This window comes from Callorhinchus milii, unplaced genomic scaffold, assembly GCF_018977255.1.
Source record: "Callorhinchus milii isolate IMCB2004 unplaced genomic scaffold, IMCB_Cmil_1.0 Scaffold2, whole genome shotgun sequence".
Lineage (NCBI taxonomy): Eukaryota > Metazoa > Chordata > Chondrichthyes > Chimaeriformes > Callorhinchidae > Callorhinchus > Callorhinchus milii.
Window position 1 is genome coordinate 79,077,944 of NW_024704743.1, and position 23,129 is coordinate 79,101,072.

Consider the following 23,129-nt stretch of genomic DNA (forward strand, 5'->3'; position numbering starts at 1 on the left):
CTCGCAAACATGCCACAATGAGAAAATAGGTTTCTGAACATGTATTAAAACACCATCAAACATATACTTGGTTGTAATATTTTAATGTTGGTTACAAATTGAATTGCAAATATGTCATTGTATTATTCTTCATATAAGACAACACTTGTATAAATCAAGGTCATTTTAATAAACACGAGCAAGTTATCTTTAAGGTTATCCATTAGGCATTTAGAAACCTGCGTTTTGTCAAAATTGACATTGCTTCATTTTGGCTTCCTTCCACTGGCCTACAAACAATAAATACTAGGAAGCAAATGAAACAACTACATTAGTTACTCTGATGGTTAAGTAAAATCAATTATCGAGTAGCTGAGCCATTAGGAAGAATACCATTTTCAATCCCTAATTGGATCGAGAGTCATGAGTAAGAATTACCATTGGCCTCAGTGCTCTGGGTTAAGGAAAAATAGCCAGGGCTCCAGCTCCGTCAAGCAATTACGATAGGTTGGTCATTTGCTTTGTGAACATTCTCTGGACCCTGCTATATAGTGCAGAATGTCTGCTGTGCTTGACAGCGATTCTCTGCAAGCTGTTTGACGTTGTGAGGATTGTATCAAATGAAAGTATTACAGTAGAGGCCCCAGGTTTCCAGACATGCATAGATTCTCTTTCTACTTGTGTTACAAGGTACTAATTGACCGCCAGAACCCTGGACTTAGGGGACAGCCTTGACCATCAACTGGTCCATCAACTGCTCAGTGAGTCGGTAACTAAAGGGCATCAATTTAAGATAATTATCAAATCAGTAAATGAACAGGTTAGTTTTTTTATTAAAAAAGTTTTAGAACTTGGAATGCAGTGGCTGAGACAGAATCCATATTAGTTTTTAAGAGGAAATCAGGTTAAAAACACTGACCATTCTTCACAAAATAAATAGGAGGTTTTTTTTTGCTATTCATTTGATCAAATCTTATCAGTTCAACATAGCACTCCAAATCACAGGCCCCTTTCTCCCTACGTAACGGTCTGGGAATTACACTGCAGAAGATGAAGGCCTGCATAGACTTCATGCTCAATTCCTCATCTAATCCTGATGCTATTACCATTGGGGGCATTAAATCTACGCCTAGCCATTACTTGTGTTCAAACTATGACTCATCTACTTGAATCAGCCTGCCTATAGTTAATATTCATCTAGGTGCTATAATATACCCAGGATGCTTGGCTTACATTAAGAGTGTATTGAACTCTGGGTGCAGCATGCAAGATACTGCAGCATTATGATGAAGGGGGCATATCAGTTCTGATGGAGGGTTGTAGACCCAAAATATTGACTCACTTTCCTTTCTCCACAGATGCTGCCTGACCTGCTGAGTGTTCCCAGTGACTTCTGTTTTTGGTTTCAGATTTCTAGCATCTGCAGTACGTTGCGTTTTATTTATACCGAAACTAGCAAAATGCTTCATCTTCTCATTAGAGATGTAATTAGATGAGAAATTCCTTAAGAACCAAGTCTCAAATGGGGACTCCTTTCAGTATGAAATCTGCTCCGACAGAATTAGTTGCAGAGTAGAGTTGCTGCAGGTCAGTGTAACATACGTCTGATTACCTAGCGTAAGGAGTACCCTAGATTTGTCATAGATTTCTGTCATAGATTTCTCACATTTATTCTGTAACCACAATGAACAAGAATTTAAAAGAATAAACGTACACATTGTACACTGACTGAAAAACACCATATATCAGTCCTATCATTAGGTTATTCTGTATACTGTCTTCTTTTATGGAAACGCATTTGGTTATCCAATGCTAAAGGACAGTATTTAGTGTTGTCTAATATTAGAAATGGCATCAATGAATTAGCAGCCAACTTGTGTACTCATGTAAATAGATGTCATGAATTGACATTCATTCACAACCCTTATTAAATGTGTCTTGCTATAAAGATAGGTATTTTTATTGCCAAATCCAGTTCAGAAATCACCTTGAACACTTTTGAAGCTCCATATCGACTCTTAACAGTAACTCCATAACTATACACCACCACCAGTCGGACAATTTGGCTGATGGCACTCTCGCAATAAATTTTACTAACAATTCAGATCTAATTTTGTTCGTGTTTATTATTTGATAAGTGCCTAATACGAATCAATTGGATCCAGATTATTCACTGTTAAGGGAGTCTATTTCACACACTGTACAATTCAAATTATTTTGTGCAATGATTCAATGACCCATCCAGATTCAACAAATCATTTATGATTTCCCAAATAGGAAAGAATAAAATAGGGAAAGTTTAAAATTTGCACAAGCAAACATATGCCCAAAGCTCAGATTTTCTTTTGTGCTAACGCTAATTAAAGGTCAAAACAGGATAGTGGTAAATATGAAAAACACTAAAATATAACCATAAAGCAGAAAAGGCAAACAATTAGAATAAACTGATAACCAGTAGATTTAAAGTTATGCAGAGTGAGTTGGCATTTGTAAGAATACAGTGGCTGAAACAGATAGCTCACCTTTCAGCACAAGTTGTAGAATCAAATATTATTAAGTGATTACAGTGACATTTATCACTATCAAGTGATCATTCATTGTTCAAATGAAGCAAGTCAAAGTTCCAGTAGTTTTGAGGACAGAGAGTGAAATATTATTCACACTGGTCAGGATAGAGAGATATGAGTTAAGCAGGGTATAAAAGAAAGTTAAGCTGAGAGTTTGACCAAAGACTACTTTGTTAAGAGCTATTTGTTGAGTTTATAACATTTAAACGGATGTCGAATAAGCAACTTGCATTTCATGAAAAATAACAAGAGCACTTTACGTGTCGGGGAAACACAGAGCAAAAGATCATAGGCACAGTCAAAGAGGTAAATTTAAGGTGGGACCCGAAGACCAATATAGGGGATGAAACAGAAGGGTAGAATGAGATAAGGTTAGGGGGTGTAGAATGAGAAAGCCCAGCTACAGATAAAATACAGCAGGTACATGTAGCAAGTCTGAGTTCATCAAGTGGAGGGGATGAGCAGAGGAGTGGGTAGGAAGAGATTGGAGAGACAGGGTGGTGTAAAGACATGTAGTATTTGTAGGTGAGCATCTTGAAATCCTCAGACCAGGGAGCCGATGAAACCTGACAAGAAGTAGGTTAATAGACATGCAGTTTTGAATAAATTGAAGTTCATGGATGGTGAAGCTAGGGAGACGAGCAAGGAATGCATTTTAAAAGGCCAGATGAGAAGTAATAAAGGCATGGATAATGTTTTCAGCCACATTCAGAATGAGGTAGGAACAGAAGTGATAATGTGGCAGAAGTGAAGAAAAGTAGTCTTAGTCCAAGAACCAATGTAAGAAAAGGAGAGCTAAGAACTGAACTAGACTCAGAAGTTGGACACTGGTTCAGTGAGTTTAAGAGAGCCTGATGAGGTTGAGGTGTCAGAGCCAGAAATGAGGGGACATTGGCAGGCGCCAAGATAGAAGGCTTCAGTCTTGGCCATTTGAATAAGGGGTGAGGGCAAACTTTGTGGATTAAGAGTCATTGGCTTCAGTGGAGGAGTTAGCACCAGCATAGGCTTGAAGGGCTCAATGGCCTTCCTTCTGTACTGTAATTTTTATGATCCTATTCTATGATTCTTGTGCAGAAAAACAATGTGGAAATAGACAAACTCTTAACACAGTGTGACCAGCACCCTCTACAACTTTGTACAATTAAAACACACTTACAAAAATGCACACACACATCTTACAATTACCAATTCATAATACCATCTAACTTGGGCTAACTTTGAAATCCATACAATTAAAAAATAATTTCCAAATAGGAAACTAAATCATCTAGATAATTAACTTTGATCAATTAGTAGAGTAGAATTTCATTATTGGATTAAATGTTGTCACGTTCATTGCACCTGGGCAACATTTAAGATATTAGTGAACAAAATAGTCTGACATTGTAAAACTTGTCTCATTTGTAGAGACCACTTAAATGCAAGTCAAATAAATTAGTGTTTCAATAAATTTATACACGACCAGTCCCAAAAAGGCTCATTAGATTCTATCCAAGAGAATTACTCAAGAGTATTAATTTCCTATTCTGCATTTCACAACTTCCTGGCTTGGGTTGCAAGCCTTTTTGGCTTGAGTTGCACTTTTACCCTTGTTGGACTGTAGTTATTGTTCGCTGTAGTTGTTGTTCCAGGGTTGCTTCATAATCAAAATTCACTTTCAATACTCAAGGGAAAATAAGTTTATTTCTGGTCAATAGTGTTTTCTTCAATTAACTTTGCAGTTTCTTCTGGGATTTCTTCTTCATCACTTTTCAAGAAAAGCAAAGGAAACATTCCAAGGCAGCAGCCTATAGTCACACCGATAACCTTGCCCTGGGAACATAAAAGGTTAAAAGAAACATTTTTAAAAAGTTACGTTATTCATTTGAACATCTAATTTTAAAAGAAAATTTCAGCTTGCTGTTGAGGACATAAATCAAATGAAGACCTGAATTTATTTAAGGATCTTGCAGTGTTTGGGGAGTAGCACACAGTACTGTTACCATTGTAACTTGATCCCACTCAACCCAATACCTACCTACCTATTTTGGTCGAAGTCCATATTATCATTAAGCTATGATAGAAAGAGGAAGACTCATCTCTTGAGTCCCAATGAAGAAACAATATTTCACATTTTAGTACAAGAATGAGCATGTAACTGATAATATTTATTACTAAATGATTCTTCTTTAAATAGCTAGTTTGTTCCTTGAAAAGGAGCCGTAGGAAAGGAGGCAAGTGCACCTGAAAAAAAATGAAACACTCACCAGTTGCGAACTAACCCGAGTCTGCCACATGTCAGCTTGTTTTGGTGATAGATCAGGACATGGCAGCCCTAGTCTATATGCAAGGGCCTCGACATATCCTGCAAGACTAATAGCAAAAGAAGTTCTCAAACCAGTTGCCTACATTTGAGGCAATTTTTTAAAACTGGTATATACTCCAAAACACAAGTTATTAATAAAACTCCATCAAAGCCAACATGATTGTTTTACACTTCTACTAACTCTGCCTTCTCCCTTAAAATTGGAGGAAATGCTGTAATCATAGAATCATACAGCCCACCAATCTTGTGCCGGCTCTTGAAAGAGCTATTCAAATTAATCCCACTTCCCCACGATCTCCTCGTAGTCCTGCAAACTTCTCTCTAGAAAGTCATCATCGAATCGGCTTCCACCACCCTTTCAGGCAATGCATTCCAGATCCGAAAATTTGCTGTGTGAAAAAAATTTCTCCTCATCTCCCCTTTGTTTTTTTTGACAACTATTTAAAATCTGGGTCCTATGGGTTAATGCCCCACCCGCCAGTGCTAACAGTTTCTCCTTGTTCACTCTTTCAAATCCCTGATAATTTTGAACATCTCTATTAAATCTCCCCGTAACCTTCTATGCTCCAGGGGGGTGGGGGAGAAAACAATCATAGCTTCTCTAGTCTCTCCACAAAACTCAAGTCCTTCATTCCTGGTAAATCTCCTTTGCACCCTCACCAAGGCCTTGACATCCTTCCTAAAGTATGGCACCCAGAATTGAACACAGTACTCTAGCTGAGGGCTAACCAATGTTTTATAAAGGTTCATCATAACCTCTTTATTTTTGTATTCTATGCCCCTATTTATAAAGGCAAGGATCCTGTAAGCTTTTTTTTAAACAGCTTCCTATCTACCTCTCCAGCCACCTTCAAAGATTTGCTTATGTGAACTCCCAGGTCTCTCTGCTCCTCCACCCCCTTTAAGATAAGTTAATACTGATCTGAACCAGCATTCACAACTCCATTCTAGGACAAAAAAAGTAATAATCCCTAATTGGTCTTCATGCCAAAAGCATCACAGAGACCTCTGCATCAGAGCTGCTTCACTGACAATTTCCTCCCGAGAATCCAATCATGTTCTTTGCTGATTATAATGGATTCTTTTAATTGTTAACCATAAGGGAAATGAGCCAAAGTCATCAGTGGACATTTTCTTATGCATCTCTTACTATTAGGTTAAACAGCAGTGGAGGTTTGATCACAGATCAATTCCAAACACACATAAAATAGAATTTCATACTGGTATATGGGGTGGGGGGATGGGGAGAAGTAGAGGGGCAAAGGAGTCTAAATACAAATACTATAAACAAAATTTCTATGGATTTGATACCAAAGTGTGTGGGGGGGGGGGGGGGGGGGGAGTGGAGTGCGTGAATGGTACAACACTACACTTAGAAATAAATCTGAGTGTTCAACACCAATGCCTAATGCTATCAACCAAGCAACCAGCAGAAGCACACACTTACCCCAGGCCAGCAACATCAGACACAAGGTTCCCCAGTGCTGCAGCTGATTGGTTAAGAAGACAAAAAACAATTGAAGTGATAGGTTTGAGCCTGTCTTTTGCAATTATGTTCACATCATACTTCTCAAGTATTTGCCTGGACTAGTATTACATCTTCATATTTGAAAATATTTTGAAAATTCAGAACCATCACCAGGGAGTTGGAAAGACGGCCCAGTTTATTAAGACAATGCATTCCATCTGTAAAAATACTTGTTAAATGGCTTTGAAGGTACTGTAGAATTTACTAACTTACAATTAGGTTACACACAGTATCCATCACAAAGTTTAAAAAAATAAACACAAAAGTACCACATTCAGTCAGATCCAACTTCACTGGGTTGTGTAAGTCAAAGTACAATGAGGACATATATACTCGTCTATATACACAACAAAAGGATGCTTCAGCTGTAGAAAATGTCTTCAGATACACACCACCATCAACTGCAGAAAATAGGGCTATTTCCTCAAACTCGGTTCCAAGACCCTCTTCACTGTCCTCACTCCAAATCATGTGTTGCCCATGTATTACACAGCTATATTACAGTTGATGCTCTGTGGCAATTGCTTCATCCCAACTGCATGAACTGTGGCAAGGCTTGTGAAACCAAACTCTAGCAGCAAATGAATTAAACCTAATGTTATGACATTTGAAAGTGAGCCCCAAAATCATGAGGCATGAAGGGGGAAAAACAAACAGGAAACAACATGTTTTTTGGGGGTGGTCAGCCAGGTGTCTGACACATGCAGAAACCCATCACCATGCTTAATAGTATCCAAACCAAGTTGGGAATTCCATGCATCCCACCTACACAAGGAAATTCCAGAGATAGACTGTTGGGATAGAATGTACACACACTGCCTGGACAAAAACATCCTGTTTGCCTAAGTATGTATCAAAGGTTGGTAAAAGCCAAGACTTGGGGACCCCAGAGTTGGAGTATTGCTGGAGTCTAACCAGCTAAAACCAATCGCTTGCCATTGATATCCCCTGTTCTGGCAAGTGTTCCCACTGCTTGTCCAGTTAGGACCACGCTACTAGTTAGGGATTTGGCTTGCAGGGTTAACAGGAGATGAGTGGGATTCTCTTCCAGTTCCTGTTGATGAGCCAGGCTGGTTGTGCTGTCATCAGCAGTGCCCTGGAATACTGCAGACCAGCCTGGCTCAGGAACTGGACTACCGAGACCGTCACTGAGGGCTGGCTCGATTTTGATATTCTGTTGCCAAGCATGTCACGTTGGGGCCAGTTCAGCTCCAACAGCATGTATAAACGGTAGGTGGCTCATGAAGAACTGAACCACTCCTGTCCTGAGCCATGTCAAAAGCCTCAGAGCCTTTTAATGGGGGATAAGGACATGGCAGAGTCCCTAAATGGGTACTTTGCATCTGTCTTCACCCTAGAAGACACAACAAGTCTGCCAACAATAGAGATGAATCAAGGGGATAAGGACAGGGAGCAACTTAGGGAAATTCTCATTAGTAGAGAATTGCTACTAGGGAAACTGTTAGCACTAAAAAGTGACAAATCTCCTGGTCCGGATGGCTTGCATCCCAGGGTTTTAAAAGAGGTAGTTTATGAGATAGTGGAGGCCTTGTGTCTGATCTTCCAAAATTCCTTGGATTCTGGAACAGTCCCCATGGATTGGAAGATCGCAAATGTCACACTACTATTTAAAAAAGGTGGAAAGGAAAAGATGGAGAACTATAGGCCAGTTAGTCTCACATCAGTGATAGGAAAAATTTTAGAATCGTTGATTAAGGATGTGGTAGTGCGGTATTTAGAGGAGCACAATATAATTAGGCCAAGTCAACATGGCTTTACAAAAGGGAAGTCATGTTTGACAAATCTCATAGAGTTTTTTGAGGATATTTCCAGTAAACTAGATAAGGGTGAATCAGTGGATGTGGTCTATTTGGACTTCCAGAAGGCATTCGATAAGGTGCCACATAAAAGGTTAGTCCAAAAGATAGGGGCCCATGGAATTGGGGGGAGCATATTAACGTGGATTGGGGAATGGTTAACGGGTAGGAAACAAAGAGTAGGGATAAACGGGTCCTTTTCAGATTGGCGGGATGTGACTAGTGGAGTGCCACAAGGATCAGTCCTTGGGCCTCAGCTATTTACCATCTACATCAACGATCTAGATGAGGACATCAAAGTTAATATATCTAAATTCGCGGATGACACAAAACTAGGAGGAAGTGTCAACACAGAGGATGACATTAAAAAAAAATGCAGCACGACATAGATAGGTTAGGTGATTGGGCAGGTAGGTGGCAGATGAAGTATAATGTAGGGAAGTGCGAAGTCATCCACCTAGGTAGCAAAAACAGTAGAGCGAGTTATTTTTTAGAAGGGGAGAGATTGGAATGTGTTAGCGTCCAGAGGGACTTGGGTGTCCTTGTACACCAATCACAGAAAGTTAGTCTGCAGGTGCAGAAGCAATTAGGAAGGCGAACGGTATGTTAGCATTCATTATGAAAGGATTAGAGTATAAGAGTAGGGAAGTCTTGCTGCAACTGTATAGGGCCCTGGTGAGACCACACCTGGAATACTGTGTGCAGTTTTGGTCTCCTTATTTAAGGAAGGATGTACTTGCCTTGGAGGGGTGCAGCCTAGATTTACTAGGTTAGTACCAGGGATGAAGGGGATGAGTTACGAGGATAGGCTGACCAATTTGGGCCTATATTCTCTAGAATATAGAAGAATTAGAGGGGATCTTATAGAAACCTATAAGATCATCAAAGGGCATGATAGAGTAGATAGTGGGAGATTGTTTCCCCTGGTTGGAGAAACTAAAACCAGGGGTCACAACCTTAAAATCAGAGGCCAGCCCTTTCACACTGAGTTGAGGAAGAACTTCTTCACTCAAAGGGTGGTGAATGTATGGAACTCACTACCCCAAAGGGCTGTTGACGCTCAGTCCTTGAACATATTCAAGACTGAGATAGATATATTTCTTATTGCAAAAGGGATTAAGGGATATGGGGATAAAGCAGGTTTATGGTATTAGCTGGAGTTAGATTAGAAGATCAGCCATGATTGAATGGCAGGGCAGGCTCGAAGGGCCGAATGGCCTATTCCTGCTCCTACATGTTATACTATATAGGCAGTTCACAGGATACAAAACCCTCAGTGTAAATTGCATCCGCTTGCTCTCAAATCTCAATTATAATTGACTGTGCAAAATGTTTTATTCAGCAGCACGTGAGCACTTATTCACCCATTTGTTCCCGTTTAATGTTCACTGGATCATGAACTTATGGATCTATTTCAAATGTCTGATTAAACAATAATTAGAAATGGTTGGGACAATGTGGATCAGCAGTAAAACATTTTTAATAGTGATTAACAATTTACAGCTGAAGTATACTAAAAAATCCTGACTCATTAAAAAAATGCTACTCATTGCTAATCCATTTATTAAAACAATTAAATCATTTAAACCTTTCCTTGCCAATTTCTTCCCTCTGAAGCTGCTTTCAAGTCTTCCTTTTACAGGGGTGCGATCCTATGCTTCCTGGTCACCCTCTCCTATCTCATTAAATGTCTAGCCTTCATATAGTAGTCTTGACAGTGAATGTTGATAGGATGTTGATGGAAGGGGGGTGACAGAGGAGTTGCAGACAAGCCAGATCCTAGTTCAATGAATACCAATACTAAAAAGTGCAATCTCCACCAGTAGTCACTGGACAGCAAAAAAAAAAAAAAACAACTGGAATCCTGGCTGAATTTTCCTTCCCTGACCGGGGGAAACAGAGGCCAATTGTCACTTCATTTGAGATCAACCAACTTAGCTCACCCTTTCTTTGTTTGTATGACTTAGTTTTTCCATTAGATAAAACTTTCTAAGCTATTGAGAAGAGAAATAAATCTTTAAGTGTTTTTTAATAAAGTTGTGCCAAAAATATGCAATGGAAAATTATATGAAGTCAGTGTCCATGACTAAACTTTGCATGGCTTAGCTCAGGAAATTCTTGCCTACATACTCATCCTATTAAAAACTGGATCCAAAAATTGTAAAGCCCTACGGGCCTGAAATTCCACCTAGTTTTAGCCTGCAAGACCATTTTCTTAAAAAATTTAAGCTTATAAAAAATAGTAAATTCTTAAGTGCAGTCTTAATTTTGCCTACAAATAGTCACAAGCCTGTACAGTAAACGGTGTGAACTTTTCAATGTTTAATTTGGAATTGATTTTCCAGTGGGTTTTTTTAAATAAAGGCTTCCAATATAAAGAATGATTAAGAATTTTCAATCATTCTGCACGATGTTAAATTCTGGAATCCAGAAGGGAGTGAAGGGAGACGTGTGACCGGAGTTGATTTGCAACACGTTCCAGAATTTTAGCAAGAAAAGGCTAGTTAGAAATAAGTCGGCAGTTTGTAAGATTAGAGGGATCATGAGTGTTTTGGAGAGGAAAATAATGGCAGCAGTTTTGAGGGGGAGTGGGACGGAGCCAGAAGAGAGGGACTGGTTAACTGTATCAACTAGCAGTGAGCAGAGGAGGAGGAGTCCAGTGACCAACAGCCAGGAGGGGAGGAGCGGGTGGGGGTTGAGGCAGCAGGTTTCATATGAGTGATGATGGTTGAGAAGTAGGAAGTAGATGGGGGGAAAAAGGCATGTAGAAATGAAAGAAGAGTGTTTGGTGCTGAGCTGGTTCCAAGGTGACATGCCTGGCAAGGAAATATTGGAATAACATCAATCCTGTGCTGTAGTCCCATAGTCTGGTACCTGAACCAGCAGAATTTAGGATTAGCAGACCAGCCACTGGGAACTGGAATTTTCTCATTCAGCTCCTCTAAATCCCACAATCCAAAACTCAAATGGATAGTTATTCATCTGCAATCATACCTGCCATGGTAGAAATTCCAAAGATAACTCCAATGGACAGCTCAATCTGTGTCCCCTGCGAAAAGAAAAACATAATTTCAGATTATAAGCATTTGAAGTGTTATTGTGTAAATTCAACAGTCATTAAAATGAAAATGCCTCCAAGTGCAGTACAACATAAAAAGTATGGAACAAGAAAAGGTCATTCCACCCACAAAGTCTGATGCATCTGCAGATCAGATTGTACATGATCTATCCCATTGCGAACTCTACCACATCCAGACAATTTCCTGAGGCAAATGTTCTGCATGAAGACACCAAGGTACTCAAAGCTCGTCAAGCCCAACACAACATTCACTCACTTATTAAACACTTCCATTTAAGATTAGAATCTTATGAGCAATAAAAGCAATACTTACTGCAACAATCATTATAGCGTTGTCCAAAAAGCCAAATCCTACAAAAGGTATTGCACTGTGAAGAAACACTGCAAGATGAGAAAAAGATGGAAAGTTGATGATACTCAATGACAAATCGACACAAAATTTTACAATCAAAATCATTGCACCAGATACTTAAAATTCTACACTATTAACTTACCTATAGAGTATTTGCTAATTCAGTTTTAATTGAAAACTACCTAGCTGAATCCATAATGCTTTAATGTACACTATTCTTAACGTATGAAATATTCCCCAGATATCATGATTATTCACATAGCAGGAAGACATGCAAGATAACCTGGGGGATTCAGAATACAATCATATTCAAAATAAACCATCTATATTTGAGTCTCTTCGAGTCTTATTTGTCTTTGAGAAACTGAAATCTCGTCTATTCAGGTAGATATCAAAGGTTTCACAGAATTATTCAAAAGAAGGAAGTTTCTCCAGGTGTCCTAGAGAAAAATGCGAGATTAATCTGTCATTTACCTTGGGGAAATGGCTGCCAGGAGACATAGTGCAAGCGAGGAGATATTTTCTGGTCAAAGCACCTTACGTTTGAAGCTTTTTAATTATATTCCAATTACAGAATTCCCACTAGAATTTTTCTGGCAAGCTGCAAAATATCATGTCAGCTCAGTTTTGCAATTCACCAGCTTCCCCAATGAACAAGCTACCAACCTTCACCATGACATTGACAGTGGATGTGAGGCAGTTCCACCTATGTGTGTGGCAGGGCAAAGGAAAGAGAAGGGAAGAACAACCTTCATTTATATAGTACCATTCATGTGGGGTACCATCTCAGAGTGCTGAAAGAAGGCAAAGACTTGCAGCTGATTATAAATTGGCACTGACTGAGACTATCTGCTTGAAACCTGGTTTGGAAATGATGGTGCTAAGCAGTTTAGTAATTGGGAACGAGCTCACCAAATGTAGTAAATGTAGATACTGCATTTCTCTTGATCAGTTTCAAAGTGTAATTAAATCAAAGCTGGAGTAAGAAATCCTCCTAATTATAAATAAGCTTTTGGTGAATTGCTTTGATTCACAGGATATTTTGCATTCATTATTGCACTACAGAGTAGAACAGGAATTGACTTAGTTTCAACACTGTAGAACACGACTAACCAATGCAGTCAAACTAAGGGGTACAGAGTACTAGGACAGCTTTCTCAGTAAATAAAGATTTTGTACCATATCGTCTCTGGGCTGATGATGGAGGCTTAATTTCCATTGTTTCTGCAGAAAAGAAAAAGAACTGGTTGGAACAAACTGAAAAAAATACATTTTTTCTCAGTACTTAAAACACCCTTTGTGCATCTAAACATTACATTCAAAATAAATTATACAAATAAATCACACTTTTACAAAGCCCATATTAAGCATTGACGGAACTGAAAATTACATAAGCTGTCGATCATTCAACTTTGCTGACGATAAGCCAACCTAAACAAGCCCAGTTTGTAAAGATGCCTAATTTTCAAGGATCAATTCTAAGTCCTTCCTATCTCCACTTGCTGTACTGCACTTTTAATAGGCTATACTTTACTGACTTCTTTTTCTATTTACATTGCTATTCATACACCCTGATCATCTGAACCACAGAGCTCCTCCCTGTACAAGCTTTGTACCATCCAGAACTTCAAAGCTCATGTTCTTGTCCACATGAGCTCCCACCCTTACTTGGCACTATTGGTTCCCTATTCCCAGCACATCCAATTCAAGATGCTCACCCTTCTGTTTAAATCCCTCCATGGCCCCACCACCGCTCATCAACTTCCTGCAACCCTAATAACTTCCCTCAGCAAACACCCGTCAACTTCATATGCCCAGACTCACCCGCCCCATCATCAGTGGGCAATCAATTTCAGCCGATCCTCCCCCAATCTCCAGAACTCCATCCTCTGTCCCTCTGCCTCACCCTATATTTAGAGGCTGACGCTGCTGCCTTAAGACCTCTTTGACTGTGTGTTTGGTTACTTTTTTTTAAAAAAAGACAGTATTGTTATGCACTTTGGGATGTCCTCCTGATATGAAATGCACTATACAAGTGTAAATTTGTATTGTATATTTCAGTGTACTGTCCTTCCCCCCAAAAAACCCTTTTCAACTCCTGCGCAGTTTCCCAGTTGACTTTGTGAAGCTCTTTGAAGACATCTTTTTGTATCATGATAGCCACTATACAAATGTAAAATCGTTGTAAACAAAATTGTTGTGTTATACTGAAAGGAAAATTCTGTTCCCCCCACTCTGTCTGCCCACTGAGTAAGAGTTGTTCAAACTGCACAATTCCTTTCAGCAGTTTAGTCACACAAAGTTCCAATGTACGGGGCGAAGAAATCCAAGGCTCAAATATATTTACTATATAACTGAGTGGTAATACTTGCGCTTAATGATTGTTTATCTGAGCTCACAAATCAATGATAATATAAGCAGCAACTGGAAAAAATCATGCCAAGTTAATACTTCCATTGAAACTAGCTTTACCAATTTAAAACAGTACTTGACTTACAATTCAAATATATTGTAATTCATTTGCCAGCTTGCTGATCTTGATATAGTACACCGTAATGTAATAATGATTCAGATTTTTTCAGCATACAATGCAAAATAAGATTATTATAATCAGACATCATCATCTCACAGTGCTGCAGTGGAAATGTGTTGGGAGGAAAGTCGCAGTGCCAAAAAAAATCAGACTGAGAAACCCCTCACTGCTTTTGTGTATACTAGAATGATAGTATAATAAACCTTGCTTTTGATGCATAATGGTTAAGATATTTCTATTCAAATGCAAAGATTCAGGCTCATAATACAACAACGAAACGCACAGACGCATAGGATGTGGGTCTATGTTCGCCCACAAAATATACAGTCAATTCACTTTACAGTATATTCTGTGAAACACTTTTGAGACATCTAGAAGACGTGAAAAACACTATATCAAATCCAAGGATTTTTTTTTAATATATGTTCATTATCCACAAGAGAGGTCCAGTTAGTCATGCCATTAGTCTAGTCAGCAGGCTGAAGTCAGACATCATACAAGACACCTCTCAGGCATTTCGCAGCAGCATTGTGTAAACTTCAACAACCTCAAACATTTTAAGATGTCATGTGGTAGCACCACACAAACCGAATAACCCAACAGCAACACCTATTCCAACAAACAAGTCGCACTCACATCCCTGCCTCAACTCGCACACAGAGACCTCAGGTCTAGAATCAATTAGCTTATTTCTAGCACCGGTCTCCCCTTCTATTAAAATTATCAATTTGACCACACTTCAAATGGGGCATTCTTCATCAGCGGATTTCTTTAAAAGAAAGCCCAATTGCCTGAACATTTTATGTTTTTGTTCTTTTGTCTCTGGGTTTATTTCTGAGAATTGTTGAAAAGGCAAGTCCCATAATATCAAACACTAATCTCAAAGGATTTTTCTAGATTCAAATGGGAGCTAAAATAGCATCATCCATTACTCAGCATGCATGCAATTGCCTCATATCGTTGAGGTCAGCGGGTACTAGCTTGACATCATCAACATTCACAGCTTTAAATTCTATCCACTGAATCCCTTCCTCTTCTACATATTTTGAGCAAGTTTCCTCTGATCAGATTTTGCCTGCAATCTCTTCCCTTCTTCCATTTAAAACAAAACACTGCAGCAGAGGGAAATCTTGGCCAAGAATTCTATGGCATAATAGACAAAACAGGAACAACTGACGTGCTGCTGCTGAATTTGGTGGCATGTACTCTGTAAATAAGGTTAGGCTTTTATGGGTAAGAGATTAAAGAAGTCTGAGGAGATAGCAATAAAGGAGAATCAAAGGGACACCTTGAGTTTAGAAGCTTTCAGACTGTAATTATATCTATTACTCATAATCATTTGAAAATGTAATATTTTACACGGATTTTTAAAACATGGGTGTGTCAATTATTTTTCAAACTTTTCTCCCCATGCACAGGTGCCTCTGATCCCTCCTCAGGCGCCTCATGCTAAAGTGCGGTCGCCTTCTGGTACCCTACCCTAATGGTCACTGTTCATGTGTCAACAGAAAACTAGGTTATAGAAATTGCTTCCGACCCTGTCCAATTCCAGCCAGGCTGCCACACACGTGCATTACCATTAGCGGGCGATGAAAATGTCATCAAATTTCCCAGTGTGCTAAGTAGAACCTGTAAGATGGGGGGCAGAAGGATCAGACCAGCATCGAATAATTCAGATTACAGTGCTCTCAACCTGTCCACCTTCAACGTTCCAGTAGCAGGAGTGCTACTTCATATCGACATTTACTTTTGAACAAACAGAACTTTTGTTCTGCCACTTTGAAATTGTTTACATGGTTTTGGCTTTGGGAAGTTTTTTCAGCCCATTCAGATTCAATCTGCAGCAGCAAAGGTATCAGTCATCTTCTTTCCGAGGAAGGAGAGCCGAGACCAAACAACAATCCATGTATTTTTTCGACCCTTTGTAATTCACGCCACAGTTAAATGGATTTTGATAGTACTGGGGCTGGGATATGTAATTCAGACAGAGGTGCTAGCCAAGGTTGTGAAATGCTGTCAGCTTGTTCCAGGGGGCAAGCAGATATAATACAATTTCAAACCCCAGGAGATTATTGAACACCAACAGCTGTGCATTAATACAGAATCAATATGAAAATCTGGTCAAAGCAGCACATCGAGACCTAAAATTTTACTTTGCACAACTGAACACTTATATATAGCTGGTACAAGAGACCTTTAAACTTTGCAGTTTCAAAGGATACTTAAGCCTCCATCTTCATAGTTGTCCATAGTACTGGGATACAGAGCACACAGCCTGACAGCAAGTGTTAGAAAGATGAATGCTAGTTCTAAGCTCCACCCTGAATGTTTCAGTGGCCAAAGAAACGAATCTGGGACAAAAGATTTAAGATCATGAATTAGAATCATTCAAATATTTTTTTCCCGTTAATTAGTATCATACCTAGGCCACTGGATATATTGCCCTAACCCGGTACCAGAATACCAGTATGATAGGATTACAATCAGAAGAATATTAATCATTCAAACAGAGACTAAAGTAGAATGAATCGAAAAACTAATGAGACAATCTGGCTGAGGAGTCACTGGGCAGCAGCTAACAATAGGGTTTGACTCAGTAATTATACTTTACAATTATTTTTTCATTCTGTTCTCCTACAATGTATTGCAAGAGCACTATTCATTTAGCAAACGGATGGTCTGCTTGGCTCAATGGAACGCCTGCACTATTGGAACAGTCTTAAACCCGGGGTTTAAAAATAACTCCCTTCCAAATTAACTAAATTTAAGAATTTTCCACAAACCTGGGCTTCCTTAAATAGTTAGATAATATTTGGCTAAGATTAGGTAGAATTTTGAGACAAAAAAATCATGTGTTTCCCTCTAAAATCGTACCCAGACTATTATTCAATAGATTAAATGCTAGTCTCTCTCTCCCTGTAACATTCAGTACTAGGTTGTCAAAATGTCAGGGGTTGATGTTTTCAGCCAAAAAGAAATCGAGTTGCTGCAATGAATTCAAAGAGCTAGGATGTTTGTGCTTCAACAACATTGTCATATTACACATTTGGCTGGATGTAAAATGCACACACATACACAATAAAATTCTCCAGCAGCCGGGGGGAAGATGACGAGAGAAAGAGAAGCATCATGTATGGGGCTTTTTTTCTTTGGAGCTGAGAAGGCTGGGAGGATGATAGAGGTGCATAAGATGATAGGGTGGACAGGGAAAGATAATTTTTGGTCGTCAGGGATTATAGAACTGGAGGGCATGGTTTTAAAATCAGAACTGGGAGGTGCAGAAAAGAGATTAGGAAAATATTTTCCACACCGAGTGGTAGGAGTTGGGACAGTAACCATGTGCACTTCAAAAAAAAGGCTGGACACATGGTTAGGAAAATAAAACTGTGGGATATGGATATAATAGGATAATGAACAAAGGACAGGATCTAGGCATGATTCTATCACCCAAGCCTCAATAAAATTATTAATGAATTGTACATGTCAGTAGACCTCTGAAAAAAGGAAAATTCCTTCCAACCTCTTCCCAATTCTTCTGCGAATTTTCATGCCCCTCTCAACTTAGAGAAGGGAGTTTTTCCCCCAGTGTCCTAGCGAACAATCTCCACCCCAAATTAAACATGGCTGCTTGTGGAGCACTGCTCTGTGCAAATGAGCTGCCGTATTCTCCTACAGATAGGGTCACTCTACAGTAAAATCCTGTAAAGTGCTTTGAGAAGAAAGCCATTATACCAAATGCAATGATTGTTATCAATAGCCTCCACTGTTCTCATAGTACAGAGATTTGAGCCATCTTCTCTACCTATGTATATTGTCTCATATCTCCCACCATCCTCATTGTGAGTCAGTACTGCAGTGGCATCATGTTTGTAATAGGGCGCCCAGAACACAATATTCCAACGCTGATGAACCAATGTCCTATACAATTCCAACACATCTGCCCCACTTTTATATTCAATATCCTACTTATATTCCAATTTGTCATCTTGGTTGTTTTATGTACCTGCTGTCCCTTTTCAAAACCAACTAGCACCCGTCACGTGGGGTAGTGCCTCACAGCATTTCCGGTGATCAATGTACTTGTGTGCTCCAAATATCTCCACTCCGTTACCATTTCTAATCTTTAGGCTATAACTCAACTCGGTACTGTTTTTCCCAAATTGCAATACTTCATTTTTAATCAGTTAATCTACATTTGCACTTGTCCAACCATTTCTCTAGTCTCTCAATTTTTTTTCCAGAAATTGTATACAATTATGCGCTATTTGCAAATCCACCCAATTTCACATCAGCAAGCATTGATGCACCCCCTACCCCCTCCACACACACACACACACCCCAAACCCAAGTTAAGTGTTCCACTATCCTAACAATACTTTCTTGACCTTGTTCATTTTCCATGAATAAACAAACCTCTCTGTTTTGTTGATGAACATTTACCTTACTTGGAAAACTGAAGTGTGCATAATAATTACTCTTATTGGCCTCCTTTAAATGCCTGTGTGCAGCTCTTCAATTTCTTTGGAATTATCTACACTAAACTCAACAACATTGACGCCAAACTGTTTTCATCTTGTTTCTCTCCCGATTGACAGTCTGAATAATCTCCTCCAATAGATTCTCTCTCCGGCTGCTTTGGACTCCAATCAATATTGCTATCCCACCTCTATTCTTATCTCCAACTGTTCTAAATTCTATATCTAGTCCTATCACTCCAGTGCATGAATTGCTTCTATCAAGGCTATTTCAGGATATTTTTCCACAGCAATCATTTGTAGCCAATAGGGAAAAGGAAGTAGCGCATTTGTCTTCCAAATCCAAATTTTCTAATAATCTCATCTGTAACCTGATACTTTGGTTTGGGCTAGCAGCATCTTGCTCCTCTTATTCTGAGGTTTTCCCTGAGGAATTAACGGGAAGAGGGGTGGAGCATGCAATGTGGGTAAACCAAGGAGCTTCAGACAGGATTTTTGAACAACTGTTCCACATGCAACAGCTGGTATTCCCTGTAAAGCACAACACCATGCCAACCAAGTGAAATCCAGCACTGCGCAGGACGTTTAACAAAAAATATAGAAATATTAAGCAATATGACCACAATTAACATGCCAAAACACAACAGAAACCTAACAAGCATGGTTGTGGTTAAAACGTGGCACTAAAATACAGCCCATACCACCTGCTGCGGCCAGATCTCTCCACGTCCTGCTTACTGGAATCTGTGTTCTGGAGTAGCGGTGTCCAGGGGATGCTATAATTCAAATACAAGTCCAACATCTGTTAGCATCCGCAATAAATGCACTTGTCACGGGCAAAGAAAACAGCCAGATATAGATAGCATCATTGGCATGCTGCAATAAAATCATAATCTTTGATGGACTTACAAAAAGGTCTTTTTAAAAAAAGCATTGTAGCGTTACAATATTAATGAACATTGCTCCTTATGGAATTATAAATGCTGCTTCGTATAGCTCACATCAGTACTAAGAGACTGACTGAGCAAGGCAAGGATTGCTAGAACCAATATTTTTCTCAGGCAAGTTCATCCTATTATTTCGCAGGAATAAATCATTTGCCATCCAGAAATAGGCCAAGGAACTCAGTGATTAATGTCCTATTCTAGAGACAACAGGAACTCACACGTAAAAACAAGTCACAAGTTTAATCTTTTACCGCTCTAAGAGGAAAACAAAACCACACATTTACACTGGCACTGCAGATATCCTATATTTATCTTACAATCTCTTCCCAGAGAAGGAAACTAAAGTGATCTAATTCCATTCTTCTCCTCATTGTCTCAAACTGGTGGATCCATGGAAATAGAAAGATAGCCATATAATGGGAAAAGGGGGAAGAAGAGAACTATTGAGTAATCTTGATTTGTGGGTCAAAATAGCTATTCTTTTGTGCATTTGGGTAAATGATTTTTACAGTAATTACTGTCAAGTGTAGGATTTTTGCAAACAAATGTGGCATGGATTGATCTCACATCAGCTGCAGGATTGATCCCAAAACCTTTTGATACATGGGCAAGAATGTTACCAATGGAGCCAGACCGATTAGACGATTGCTGTGGGAATAATAATAATAATAATCCTCGCATTTGATACAGCGCTTTTCACGTCGGGAGGACGTCCCAAAGCGCTTCACAGAACACACTGTAAAGTGAATTGACTGTATATTTGTGGGCGAACGCGGCAGCCAATTGCGCACAGCAATGTCCCACAAACAGTCGTAGATTGAAAATGACCAATTTATTATTGTTTTTGGTTTTGGAGGGATTATTATTAGGCTCTGTGTGGAGTAAGGAAGCTTGCCCAAGGTTTCGCCCAGGGGAAGGGGGATAAGAGGGGAGAGTTATGGCATGTCTTAAATAATTTAAACCAGGATAACATTGAAAAAGCTTGGAATGTGAGACATAACCCAATTGGGCATCATTTTCCCCAGTAACCCAGTTTAGCTGCAAATACCTCCCTTTGAGGTATGGCAATTGTTTCAACTTTTCGAATCTCTACTGGAATCAAAAACACAAGTTTGACAACTCCAGCTCTGAAATGTCAATGACTTAGTATTGTTGTCAAATACAAGCATTATAAAATCATGCAGAAGGAAGTTTGTGAGGCTATAATTTTAAAAGAATGAAAGTTTTTTTTCCAAATATTTTTTCCAAATATTTTTCTGAAAAGTCCACAAAATCACAGACTTCAAAAACAATAAAAAAAATTATTAAGTCTGAAAGTTTTCAAATTCCATCAAACAGCCAGCAAAATGCCTCCACTTTTCTTCTCAACACCAAGAATTTCTTCCTCAAAACAGGTGAAGGGCCTTTGATAGAAATGAAGTGTAGGTGATAGACATCAAGAATGTCGATAGCAAATTGACAATCAACTTTTCAAAATATTGCAGAAACCTTTAAACAAATTTATGAGGCAAGGTTGATCAGGTCATTCACCCCAGTACCCCACTACTGACGAGGTTCTACCGTCTCACTGTCTCCCTGTAGATTGGTTTCAAGTTCCTCAACTATAAATGCCTTCATGCCCGAGCACCTCCCATCTTTCTGATCTCCTCCTAGACAAGGGCGACACCTTGAAATCGATCCGCTGGGACTTCAAAGGCCCGATGTGGGAATTGAACCTACAACCTTTTAATTCAGAGGTGACAGTGCTACCGACTGAGCTAGACTGACAGTACCCACATCCAGCCTTAGTTAAACTTGCATATTGATGCCATGTCCTATTTGCTGGTAATGTAAACATTTTGCATATGGTCTTTCCAAGAGATGAATTCAGCTTTTATGGATGTATAACTTAAAAACTGTTGCCACCTTTCAGCAACGGTTAGCAGGGAGGTGATGAACCTAGAAGTACTTTTTGCTATTCTGATTTTAGTGGTCCTCCACATCTCGCTCAGTTTACGAGAAATCAAAAAAAAAAATCCTTGTAAGATGTTTACATATAAGCTCATGAACCACATTTTTAAAAAAAACTCGTCGGGTTCTGTGGATAGATTACTCACACGTAAAGCTTTGCTAATTGTAATTTGCCTGTGAAAGTTGACAATATTAAACCTACTTAGAAATTAGATCTTAGAAATTCATCCGCATTTCAAAAGGTGCCGAAAAAGTGGTTCAATTCCTTCCCTTTCCCCACCTCCAGTTTAACGCAACCTACAATTAATTGGTACAGCAACAGTTTTGTTTAGATTTACATTACAAAAACAATTTGCAATACGGATCCAATTAGTCTGTATTCACAAGCTTAGTTTGTTGAAGGATTTGCTGCGCAAGTCACTTGTGTTATCAGGGCTTGAAAGTCAGATCAGACACATTTTGTTTTGTTCAAAGTGCCCAGCGCACACCACACAGGTTGGATTATATCCAATCATTGTAGCGGTGATGGTGGGTGAGTGGGGGGATGATGATGAGAATGATCCTGCGTCTGCCATCAAAATTGCTACCGATGTCAGCTTTACAATATAAAATAAGTACAGTTTCTTAGCGGAGTGGAGCAGCAGCTCTTACCACCATTATTCAATAGCCAAGATGTCAACCTACCAATAAAGGCCAGCAACACCATTTTCACATTTTATGTCTTCCTCTTCAGTGGAGAGTCCACAAGCAGAAAGCGTCACAACTTACAGCTCAGATGTACACAGTGGTTTCCTTGTATAGTGGATCAAACCCAGCAACATTAGCAGCTGAATCCACAACTACTGGCAGCTTCCATGGTAGATATGCGAATGTCAGAAATGGAAATCAAAGAAGAAAATGGTGGCTGTGTGGCATTAAGGAATAAAGTCCTGTGGCTGCATTAGTGATGGGTTCCTATCAGATGTTAATTACACTTTGCACACATTTAATATTAATTTTCGGACTTAAAAATGAACGATTGAAATATTGCTAGTCTTTTATCGATTGTATTTCAGATTCAATCCAGCAACTACTGTGATGATAATAATCCTTGCATTTGATATAATGACGTAGCACGTCTTCGAGACGTCTCAAAGGACTTCACAGAATATACTGTAAAGTGAATTGACTGTACATTTTGGGGGCGGCCAATTGTGCACAGCAGTGACTCACAAATAGTCGTGGATTGAAATCGTGCACCAATTTATTATCATTTTTTTTAAAGGAATTATTACCCTGGGAAAAGCGATCTGTTAATCGACTAACAACCGGGTTCCTACTTTCTGTTAGATAAACAGAGGCGTGTGAAGTAAGGAAACTTGCCCAACATTTCGCCTGCCAGGAATCAAACCCATATCTCTCGCTTGCGAAGCGAGTGCTCTAGCCAGTAAACTACAGGACTCCACATTTGTGGTATCATATTTGTAATCAAATGATCGTGTTACTGAATTGCTATATGCTCAGCGATGGTTAAAAATGTAGTTTATGGAACGATAGGGTCGGCTTAATGCTTCTTTTGCGAGTAAAGAGTCATATGTTCAGATGTAAACATCTGAGC

At 39.2% G+C, this 23,129-nt stretch overlaps 1 protein-coding gene across 1 annotated transcript in view; it reads right to left on the reverse strand.

The window, feature by feature from the left end:
- Window positions 1–2,087: 2,087 nt before the first annotated feature.
- tmem65 (transmembrane protein 65) overlaps window positions 2,088–23,129 on the reverse strand; it is a 30,022-nt gene continuing 8,980 nt past the window's right edge. Inside the window, exons 2-8 of the mRNA XM_042346999.1 lie at window positions 19,337–19,411; window positions 12,807–12,851; window positions 11,589–11,656; window positions 11,191–11,245; window positions 6,299–6,341; window positions 4,793–4,898; window positions 2,088–4,358 (exon numbers count right to left, since the gene is read on the reverse strand). Of these exons, the coding sequence (XP_042202933.1) occupies window positions 4,227–4,358; window positions 4,793–4,898; window positions 6,299–6,341; window positions 11,191–11,245; window positions 11,589–11,656; window positions 12,807–12,851; window positions 19,337–19,411 (524 nt within the window). The 3' untranslated portion in view covers window positions 2,088–4,226. The remainder of the gene's footprint in view (window positions 4,359–4,792; window positions 4,899–6,298; window positions 6,342–11,190; window positions 11,246–11,588; window positions 11,657–12,806; window positions 12,852–19,336; window positions 19,412–23,129) is intronic.